Below are 12,023 nucleotides of genomic sequence, written 5' to 3' on the forward strand. Positions count from 1 at the left end.
ATCTAAGTAATCACTTTTTATCATGACAACACAGAATAAGACCAATTCCTTTGTATGTGCATTGTGAGATAAAGAATTATACTGATAAGGGTGTCACCATTTTGAATATCATCACTGTCAGCATAATGTAAATTGTAGGCATCAGGTCAATTGGAATTAATTTTTCTCTTTCCTCTTAAATCAGTGGGACACATTAGAAACCCAGCAATAGTGTAAAAGTGGCATTATAGACAGAATGGAATCAAACAGCAAATAAGAATTATGAGAGCCTTACATGCTGTGGGACTTGGGGTGTATCCAAGTTAGGTTTTCTTAAAAATACTTGGCTAGAGAACTTGTGCCACATTCAGACTGTGTTCCAATCATGGTTAATCCAGTTGGGTATTTGTGATCTGATAAGTCAAAGTACTGTAATATTTTTATGTGCTATTTTAAGAAAAGAAAGTGCTTTGATATTATATGCCATGGCACATAGAACATGCCTTCTTTCTCTCACTCTTTTTTCTAAATATCATGAAGTATTTAGTACAGCCTGGGTTGCAAGGAGAATTTTAAAATCACTTTATGTGTGTGTGTGTATGTGTATGTGTGTGTTTGCATGTGTGAAATAGGGTCTCACTCTGTGGCCCAGGCTGGGATGCAGTGGTGCGATGACGGTTCATTGCAGCCTCGACATCCTGGGCTCAAGTGATCCTCCCACCTTACCCTCCTGAGTAGCTGGGACTGCAGGCGTGCGCAGTCTGGGACCCCACCCCACTACTTTTTGTATATTTTGTAGACATGGAATTTCACCATGTTCCCAAGGCTGGTCTTGAACTCTTGAGCTCAAGTAATCTGCCTTCCTCAGTTTCCCAAAGTTCTGGGATTACAGGCACAAGCCAAAATGACTTTTTAATGTATAAGTAATATTAAGGTCAAGAACCACTTTAAATTAGTTTTGGAATGAAGCAGGTTATAAATATAAAAACATTAATAAAGAAAAAAAATGCCCAATTCTACCACCAGGGCACAACTCTTCATTTAACACCGTCCCCTGAAAATTTTGTTATATGTTACTCATTTTAATTGTTGTAATCTTGTTTAACATATAGGCATAATAGTTATATAACTACATAATGGTTTTTTTGACATTTTTTATTACATGAGACAATTTATTTTATGTTTATTAACATGAGACAATTATTTATTAAGCTTTTTCCTATTATTAGGTTGTTTCCCACTTTATCCTATTTATGCTCCAGTAGGAACATCCTAACACCAGTTAGTGTTCATCAAGTACTTATTTAGCCTTCCTATTAAGTTTATGACATCTTTAAACCTTAATTTTCTTATCTATCAAAATGGAATAATAATCTTTAATGGTTTTATAATGAAATATACATAGAGGGCTTAACTCAGTGCCTGGCACATGGTGAGAACTCTGCAAAGATATTTTCAACATCATTGTCATAATCACTAACACTTAATCTTCAGCTCTCCATTTTGAATGTCACTTTCTTTGGGAAGTCCTCTAAGTTTCATGAGCCTGGATTAGGTGCACCTATATGTATGCATAGCACTACCAAAATGGTCTTTTTATTATTTTATCATAATTGTATATTTTTATACATTTGTATATCATAATTGTATATTTTTATCTTATTCAGGCTACTATAACAAAGTGCCATATATTGGGTAGCTTATAAATAACAGGTTTATTTTCCAGTTCTTGAGGCAGAGAAGTCCAAGATCAAGGCTCCAGCAGACTTGGTGTCTGGTGAGGGCACACTTTCTTGTTCACAGGTGGTGCCTTTTAGCTGTGTCTTTACTAAGTGGAAGGGGCAAGATAGCTCTCTGGGGCCTCTTTTACGAAAGCACTAATTCCTTCATGAGGGCCCCACCATCGTGACCTAGTCAGTTCCCAAAGGCACCTAATTGCTAATGCTATCACAGTGGGGAAATTAGGTTTTTAACTGTGAATTTTGGGAGGTCGGGGGACACAAACTCTGACCATAGCATTCTTCTTGTCTGTTTCCCCTGCTGGATGGCACACTCTTGAAGGCCGGGACTTTCTCCTTTATATCATTGTATTTCCAGGATCTTCATCACGATGGTGCGTAGTAGTAGATGCTCATTCAAGGTTTATTGAATGAGTGAATGTTTTACTTAATTAAAACTTTGCATTGCATAGATTTATAACAATAAAGTTTTTCTTCTTTAGAGTTATGGAATAGTCAAAGAATGTTTTCTGTTACAGTCCACTGATGTCTGTGAACAGATCTTGAGGGTGGTGAGTAGGTCCAATCGACTGGAAGAATTGGTGTTGGAAAATGCTGGACTTAGAACGTGAGTATTTTCCTGAATATATAAATATGTTGCTTTAAAACTCTGTGCCATTTGCTCTTCTAATTAATTCATAGTTTTTTTTTTTTTTAATTGGGCTGATCACATATACAGCAATGTTTTTCCTTCTGGGAAAAAAAAATCCCTATAATTGCCATCATCATGAAGGCTAAGAATTTGGTAACATCTCTTGATACGGTGTCACTTGATATTTTTGAGAGTACATAGTATAGTTTTTAAGAGCATGGATCCTTGAGCCAGATGCCTCCTGGCCTTGCACAAGTTGTTTACGCTTTCTGTGCCTCATTCTCTTCACTCTTAAAATGGGGATAATAATAATGCCTATTTTATAGAATTAAAATTGCGAGGGTAAATGAATTAATATATTTAAAGTACTTGGCAAAGTGCCTTTTACTCTGTAGATAGTATATGTAGGTTTAATTATTATCGTTACTGGTGGTCATAGTGATAACATATTTCATATGACTTTACTGCTTTGCTTTGATCAGTTTTAGTCATTTTTTCTCCCTTTTCAGGTTAACACTTGCATAGTCTTTATCTAGTGGTTTAGTAGTCACTACCTAAGCCTACTGTTAAGAGCATAAGAGTTAGAATCTAGTAGAATAAAGATTTTACTGCTAAGTGAGGAGGGTTGACAGTTTCATAATCATAGCACTTAGTACGTTATTTGAAGTTAAACATAACTAAAACAGTGGTTTTAATTTTTGCCAAAATGTAGCACTAGCAATTGTAACCTTTAAACTTAATAATTAGTGTAATCAGTTTTGCATTCACAATTGCATGGAATGAGAAATAAGATGTGGTGAATACTATAATTTTCATGAAAAGCAGGTTCAATCCAGGATTTTTTTTTTTTTAATTATGGAGGGGCCAGAAAGTACTGTTAATAGCACACAACAGAGTGCCTTTAAAGGGGCAATTGTATATTTTCTTTTTGCTTTTGGCCAATCAGAATGAACCATTTTCTGGCTGTGGCTTTACAAATTCTCTAATGAGGTGTTAATGGGTATTAAGAAATATATGCTATATAGACTAATATTGTAAGGGAGGTTTCTCTGTTTAGATTTCACTCTGTTCTAAGCTTTAAATGTTCCGTTTGAATGGTTTTACATTTTGTTATTTAATCTTATTGTTTTGTTTACACGCAGAGATTTTGCACAAAAACTGGCCAGTGCTCTAGCACATAATCCCAACTCAGGACTCCACACAATTAACCTTGCTGGCAACCCACTGGAGGATAGAGGTACTGCAGAGTTCTCATTATCATTGATGCCAGAATTGTAAGAGGATTAGAGAATTTTAATTTAGCCATGCCTGAAGAGCTGTATCAAGCTAAGTTGTAATTATAAGTGCTGTTAATGGTCCTGTTGGCTTCCAGTTCTTTCCAACCTTTCATATAAATGCTTATGTTACAATTGTATGATCTGCTTAACCTTTTTTGAAGTGAAACAAAAGGAAAGGAAGATATTATTTTTAATATATTTTATTAGTTACATAGTCCTGCATAACAAATTACCACATACTTGGCAGCTTAAAATGATACAAATTTATTATCTCATACTGTCCTTGGCTCAGGAGTCTGGGTACGGGTTAGCTGGGTTCTGTGCTCTGGGTCTGTCTCTCAAGACAAGGCAAGTTGTCAGCAAGGGTTGTGCTCTCATCTGTAACCTGGAGTCCTCCTTAAGTTCACTGGTTATTGGTGGAATTAATTTCCTTGGAGCTATAGGCTCGATGTCCCCAGTTTCTTACTAGCTGTCAGTGGGCACCACTCCCACCTCCTAGAGGCTGTGCTCCTAGAATGGTTCTTGCCATGTGACCCCCTTATCTCACAACACAGAAGTTTGTTTTGTGTGTGAGGCCAGCTGGAGTACATCTCTCTGATGCTTTAGTTTCTTTTAAACAGTTCACCTGACTGCATCAGGCCCACCCGTGACAATTTCCCTGTTTTTCATGAACTCAAAGTCAAGTGATTAGTAACCTAATCATGGTAGGGATGTCTCATTACTGTTGACCCTTGAACAACACAAGAGTTAGGGGCACTGACCCCAAGCAACCAAAAATTCACATGTAACTTTTGACTCCCTCAAAACTTAACTACTAATAGCACGGTTGACTGGAAGCCTTGCCAATAAAAAGTTGACTAACATGTATTTTGTATGTTATATGTATTATATATTGTATTCTTTAAGCTAAATAAAATTTTATTAAGAAAATCATAAGAAAAAGAAAATATATTTCCTGTTCATTAAGTGGAAGTAGATCATCATAAAGGTCTTTATCTTGGTCATCTTCACATTGACTAGGCTGAGGAGAAGGAGGAAGAAAAGAAGGCCTTAATCTTGCTGTGTCAGCAGTGGCAGAGGTGGAGAAAAATCCACACAGAAGTGGACCAGTGCAGTTCAAACCCATGTTGTTCAAGAGTCAACAGTATATTTACTGCTCCCCACCCCCACATTCAAGGAAATTGCACAGGGCATATACACCCGGGGGTGAGAATCTTGGGGACTATCTTAGAATTCTCTTTACCACTATTATCTTTTAATATTTAACAAGATTTGAGTGCGAGAATAGGGAAAGGATGAAGGACTGTAGTTCACGAAGAGTCAGAACGTTTTATTAAAAGTGTTTGCATGGGTAGAGAGAGGAGTCAGTAGGTTTAGAAAGGGAAACTTGAGAATTTGAATTCTTAGTAGAACACGGATGGACAAGGTTTAAGAAGGAATTGGTTTATCTCTAGTGGGACTATTTTGTTTTCATTTTCTGTTGCAAATGTTTTCCAGGTTTGTTGAATAAGGCCTTTCACCTTTCAATGTTATATTTGATGAGTATTAATTATTATTATTTTTTTTTTGAGAAGGAGTCTTGCTTTGTCGCCCAGGCTGGAGTGCAGTGGCGCGATCTTGGCTCACCGCAAGCTCTGCCTCCCAGGTTCATGCCATTCTCCTGCCTCGGCCTCCCGAGTAGCTGGGACTACAGGTGCCCACCACCATGCCCAGCTAATTTTTTGTATTTTTTTTTAGTAGAGACGGGGTTTCACCGTGTTAGCCAGGTTGGTCTCGAACTCCTGACCTCGTGATCCACCCACCTCGGCCTCCCAAAGTGCTGGGATTACAGGCGTGAGCCACCGCACCCAGCCGAGTATTAATTATTCAACTGAGCTGAATATATGATATAGATGTTCAGTTTTTCTTTTTGTTCTTAATATGGTTATTGTTTTGTGCTGACAAAGATACCTAGGTTGTATTCAAGCAAAAATCTCCAGCGTAACTTGTCATCATCTAAAGTAGTGAATCTACAGGAAGGTTGAGACTGAATTAGAAAACTAGATCACGCAAAAAGTACCCTCATAGAATAAGCCAAAGCTGAAATTAATGGACGCATAGTAATGGAATAGGAGATTCTCTAGGGTATACTCAATTCTTAGGAAAAACAAATGTTTCTCTATTAGATACTACAGAGAGGTGAATGTGACAAAGTAGAAATCATGGTGATCACTGTTTATAGGAGGGCTATTTTTGGTTTTGTTTTTAAAATGGGAAGGATTCAGTCATATTTATCGACAGACAAGAAAAAATCTCTAGAGGGAGGTAGTTGTTTGAGGAAGGTTCTTAAGCAAATGAAATCCAGAGTTCAGATGGACCAGGAAGGGGACACTTCTCAGTGTTTAGAGAAATGCAAATCAAAGCCACAGTGAGGTACCATTTCAAAAGCAGTAGTGTGGCAATAATCAAAATAAGTCTTAGGATGTGAAGAAATGGAAACTCCTACATTGCTGGTGGGAGTGTAAAATGGTACAGCCACATGCAAAACATGTTAGATAGTTTCTTAAAAAGTTAAACTTGGCTGGGTGTGGTGGCTCACACCTGTAATCCCAGCACTTTGGGAGGCCGAGGTGGGTGGATCACGAGGTCAGGAGATCGAGAGCATCCTGGCTAACACTGTGAAACCCTGTCTCTACTAAAATACAAAGTATTAGCTGGGTGTGGTGGCAGGCACCTGTAGTCCCAGCTACTTGGGAGGCTGAGGCAGGAGAATGGTGACTGGGGAGGCAGAGCTTGCAGTGAGCCAAGATCGCGCCACTGCATTCTAGCCTGGGTGAGAGAGCGAGACTCCATCTCAAAAAAAAAAAAAAAAAAAAAAAGTTAAACTCAAATCTGCCATATAACCCAGAAATTCCACTCCTAGTTATATCACCAAAGAGAAAGGAGACTTAGGTCCACACAGACTTGTGAATGAATGTTTGTAGCAGTATTAGTTATAATAGTCAAAAAGTAGAAACAATCCAAATGTTCATCACTGGAGAGTGGTTACATAAAATGCGGTATATATAATATGTGCACTGGAATACTACTCAAAAGAGAATGGAATTCTGACACATGCCACATCATGGATGAACCTCAAAAACACTGTTGAGTGAAAGAAGCTAGACTTAAAACACCACACATTGTTTGGGGAGATGGAAGAGGAAGAATGAATTTGAGGTCCTTTGTTTTCTCTCCCGTTGTCCGCTTCATGTTCTCTGACGTGCAGCCACATTAGACAACTTGTCACCACAGGTGCAGTTTCTTCTGTCTTGCCCTCACTTTGGAGCTCCTGTGCAAACTTCCATAATAGCACTTACTTCATTCTGCCCACACGAGAACTAGAGGTGGACATTTCTTCCCTCATGCTTCAGCACCTTGCTTCCTCTCATCCCCACTTTCTGGGTTTTCTGTCTCCCCTTCCTTCTTTCCTAAGATGCAAAGCGTCTAGTGTAAGACTTTGTGCACAATCAACAAATATTTTCTTTAAATCGAATTTGATTGATTTGATTTTATTCAATCTTAATGCTCTTGTATAGTTTTTTTATTTGCACTTGAAAATTACGGTGAAGTTTGAGAGATTTGTTTTGTATAGAGTCAGACCATGTGTTCAAAGATGATGTTTGCCTACTTTTTCCCTCTGCTTTCCTACTCCTGAGACCTGACTTTGTGTCCTTTTATCTAGCTGCATCCCATTCACCAGTGCTGTCATCATGAATCATTCCAAGGATAGCCTTGAATGCTCCTGCCAAGTCTGTTGTGTAGTTTCTGCTCACATACCCTCAAATTTTGACATCCTGGAAATATTTTCGCAGACCAAGACTTTTCTCATTTCTGCCCCTTCTAAATTCATTCATTGCTGTATTTGCCAGTGCTCACAGACAACTGCCAACATTCATATCTCCCACCTTTCTTTACTCTTGGGGATGAGCCTCCTGAACACAAATTCTTTATTCTTTTCATTCAGGCTAAATACCTGAAGATGATTGGTAGCTTTTCTGCTCATGGATGGAAATTCCACAAGAAATCTAATTGAGTGTAAAATATTTATTGAAATTTCAATCTAGAGAAAACTTTTAGTAATTTTTGTTCCCAAGCTTTTCAGTGATGGTATTTTGTGTTTGAAACTAATAAAAAGGGTGAATGAGAGGTCTGTAATTAAGTTATACAGGATATAAAAAAGACTAAGCCAGGACTATTATTTGTAAGGAAGCTCAAAGAAATACAAGGGCCTGGGCGCAGTGGCTCACGCCTGTAATCCCAGCACTTTGGGAGGCCGAGGCGAGTGGATCATGAGGTCAGGAGATCGAGACCATCCTGGTCAATGTGGTGAAACCCCATCTCTACTAAAAATACAAAAATTAGCTGGGTGTGGTGGTGTGTGCCTGTAATCCCAGCTACTCGAGAGGCTGAGGCAGGAGAATCGCTTGAATCAGGTAGTCAGAGGTTGCAGTGAGCCGAGATTGCGCCACTGCACTCCAGCCTGGCGACTGAGAGAAATTCCGTCTCAAAAAAAAAAAATACCAAACAACAACAACAAAAAAACAAGGGAGATAAGGTCTTAACAGTTAAGTGGCCAGGAATTCTGAGGAATTTAAACAGCAAATGGAATGTGGTTTTGTACCTAAACCTTCCACTCAGGGACTTATTTGGAAACTCTCAAAGAGTTGTATGATATGAATGTTGATGCAGCAAATCTCTGTTATTTTCACATCTATGTACAGAGGACCAGGCCTGCAGTCTTCTGATTGCTGAGGGGGTTGTGGTAAAGGAGGTTCGAGTATGACTTAGTAAGCAGAGGTATAATGTGTATGAGTAATCTTTCAAATGCTAGATACCCTCCTGCTCTCTTTCTGCAAGAGCAACACAAGATGGTGAACAGACCACACACATACACAAGCTATTCTTATCCTTGTTGCCAGGCCATGCCTGTTCACCAGCTTGCTCTTGATCTTCATCTAACACAGTGTTTTTTTAGACTGTGGGTCAAGACCCATTAGCTGGCTGTGAAATCAATTTAATAGTTCATGACAAGCATTTTTTTTTTTTTTAAAGCAGTGGAATAGAACAGAACATGTCAGAGTACATTGTTCAGGGGAAACTTTAGTTTTAGTTTTCTAATACTAATATATGTGTGTACATTTATGCTTTACTTCTCTAAGCATTGCAAATTCTGTGTTCTGTTTTTCCTAGTTATCCGTCCCAATTACCTTAGTTTTTATGATTTCAGCCTTTTCAGAAATGTCTGTCCTCACTTCTTCTCCTCACCTTTTTTTTTTTTTTTTTTTTTTTTTTTTTTTGAGACAAGGTCTCACTCTGTTGCCCAGGCTGGAGTATGGTGGTGTAATAATGGCTCACTGCAACCTCCATTTCCTGGGCTCAAGCCATCCTCCCCACTCAGTCTCCCAAGTAGCTGGGATTGCAGGTGTGCACTACCACACCTGGCTAATTTTTAATTTTTTTTTTGTAGTGATGTGGTCTCACTCTGTTGCCCAGGCTTCTCCACTCACTCTATTCAAAATTCGATTATTTCATTTAGACACCATTTAGAATCCTAGCTCTAGTGTTTTTTGTTGACCTGAAGTACGCTCAGATTTTTTCCCAGCTATTTGGTGGTGGCTCTGATTTGATCTTCTAAATAAGACAAGAGACTTATAGATTCTAGGATTGCTGCTTGCTTTTCTTGGTGTTTTAGGTCTTTCATGTCTCAGTGTATATCAGTGAGTCCCAGAGTCGAAACACATGGGTTTAATTCCTGGCTTCACAGCTTTCTAGCTAAGTGTTCTTGGACAAGTTACCTACCTTCTCTATACCTCAGCTTCCTTATATTAAAAATACAATGATAGTACCTACCAAATAAGAATGTTCTAAGGATTAAATGAAATAATTGATATTTTTATGGTTAAACAGGTAAAGCAATATTTTAAAAATGGCATAGATTGGCTGGGCACGGTGGGTCACGCCTGTAATCCTAGCACTTTGGGAGGCCGAGGCGGGCAGATCACAAGGTCAGGAGATCAAGACCATCCTGGCTAACACGGTGAAACCCCGCGTTTACTAAAAATACAAAAAATTAGCCGAGCGTGGTGGCACGTGCCTGTAGTCTCAGCTACTCGGGAGGCTGAGGCAGGAGATTCCCTTGAACCTGGGAGGAGGAGGTTGCAGTGAGCCGAGATCGCGCCTCTGCACTCCAGCCTGGGTGACAGAGTGGGACTCCATCTTGGGGGAAAAAAAAGGGCATAGATTTAGATTTAGGGCGTTTAAAAGTTGGAAGTATTGACTCAATTTTTTCCAGTATGCCTATATTCTTATATTCTTGGTTCCAAGTCTTTTCCTCTCAGCCTTATTTTTGAAATGGAAATACTTCATTGTATTTTGCTTTTTCACTTACTTTCCTTAGTGTTACTGAACTCTCCAGGAAAGTTATAGAATTGGTGGAAATGTAAAAATTTTTACTCACCTGTGCTCTGACATCCACAATGTTCCAATCTGTATGCTTTCTAACAGAGAAGAGGCCTTTTTTTCTCCCAGAAACCACTACCAAGATCAAGAGACAGAATGTTCCCAGCATTCTCCAGACTTACCTTGTGGTTTGCCCCAGTGATTACCAGCCCTGTCCTCTACCACTTGGAAAAGATAACTACTATTCTGACTTCTCTCATGATGGATGAGCTTTGCCTGTTCTTTGCCTATGTACTCCTTTGTGTGTGGCTTCTTTTGCTTCTCTTTGTGGAGAGATTTTTTAATAATAGATTTGTTTCCTTGAATAGATAGAGAACTATTGAGATTATTTACTTCTTCTTAAATTAGTTTTGGTCTGTCATGTTTTTCATAAGGGATTTGTTCCTTTCTATTAAAATGATAGTTTTTTGACTTATAGATGTGTTTATACCCTCGAGTTATAATTCAATGCCTGTAAGATCTTTACATTCTCTTTTCATTTGATTTTGATAATTTGATCTCTGTTTCTCATTTATTTATTTTACCAGTCTTGCTGGAGTTTATTAATTTTGTTAGTATTTTTAAAGAACGAACTTTGTTAAATTTCCTTATTTTTATGGCTGCTACCTATTTAATTGGATTCTTCCCTTTTTCTTATTTTTTTTCCTTCCTTCTGTTTACAGAGGTGGGTGAGGATTAATTTGCTGTTTTTTGAGATGGATAATTAGATAATTATTTTCCAGTTTTTCATCTTTCTTAAAATGTGTATTTAGGTCTATTGATTTCTCTCTAGGCATGGCTCTAGTTAGATCCCAAAGATTTTAATACCATAGTTTTTAGATTTAACTCAAAATATTTTTAAAATTCCCACTGTGATTTTTGACTCTTTTGTTATTTAGAAATATATTGCTTAAGTTATAATTATTTGGGGATTTTCTAATTATCTTATTGTTATAATTCCTATTTTAACTGCAGTAGTGGTAACAGAGAACATACAAATATTCTGTGTATGAATTCACAGTACTAAGGAACATTCTGTTATTTGTTGAGACTTTCTTTATGGCTCAGTATATGATTCCTTTTTTAAAATATTCAGTGTGGACTTTGAAGAAATGTATTCTATAGTTACTGGGTACAGCATTTTAAATATATCAGTTATATCTTTTTTCATTATGATCTTGATATTCTCTATATCTTTACTGACTTTTTCTGTTCATTTATTAGCTACTAATAGAAGTGTGTTAGAAAACTTCCATTATTATATATGCGTGTGTATTTATGTAATAATATGTGTATTTTCCTTTTGTTACTGTCAGATTTACTTTATATATTTTCAGATGATGTTAATCAGAGCATAGATTTAGAGTAATTGTATCTTCTTAATTAATGAAATATTCCATTTATCTTTAGTAATGCTTCTTAAAATTTAAATTGTCTTATTGCAGCTACATCAGATTTCTTTTGGTTAGTGTTTGTAGCATATCTTTTTTCGCTTTTACGTTCACTTCTGAATACATATATCTCTAGGTATATCTCTTGAAAACATTTGATATTTTTATTCAAATAAATCATCTTTGACTTGTAATTTGAGTCTGTATATTTATATAATAATATTTTTAAATAATATAAATTTAAATTAAATATTTATATTTAATAAATTTATATTTAATGTAATCATTGAAATATTTGGGTGAAAATCTGTATTACTATTTGTTTCCTTTTTTTTTTTTTTTTTTTTTTTTTTGAGTTGGAGTCTTGCTGTGTTACCCAGGCTGGCGCGATCTCGGCTCACTGCAATCTCCACTTCCTGAGTTCACGCCATTCTCCTGCCTCAGCCTCCGGAGTAGTTGGAACTACCCGCGCCCGCCACCACGCCCGGCTAATTTTTTGTATTTTTAGTAGAGACGGGGTTTCACCGTGTTAGCCAGGATGGTCTCG

The 12,023-nt window shown here is 37.4% G+C and overlaps 1 protein-coding gene across 16 annotated transcripts in view; it reads left to right on the top strand.

Annotated features, from left to right (window-relative positions):
• Nucleotides 1-12,023, top strand: part of CARMIL1 (capping protein regulator and myosin 1 linker 1) — a 340,308-nt gene that overhangs the window by 188,810 nt on the left and 139,475 nt on the right. For all 16 annotated transcript variants that reach the window (XM_003311043.6, XM_530908.8, XM_009450613.5 and 13 more), the window contains 2 exons: nt 2,237-2,325; nt 3,492-3,586. In XM_003311043.6, the coding sequence (XP_003311091.2) occupies nt 2,237-2,325; nt 3,492-3,586 (184 nt within the window). The remainder of the gene's footprint in view (nt 1-2,236; nt 2,326-3,491; nt 3,587-12,023) is intronic.

Source organism: Pan troglodytes, chromosome 5 (genome assembly GCF_028858775.2).
Source record: "Pan troglodytes isolate AG18354 chromosome 5, NHGRI_mPanTro3-v2.0_pri, whole genome shotgun sequence".
In the NCBI taxonomy this organism is placed as follows: Eukaryota; Metazoa; Chordata; class Mammalia; order Primates; family Hominidae; genus Pan; species Pan troglodytes.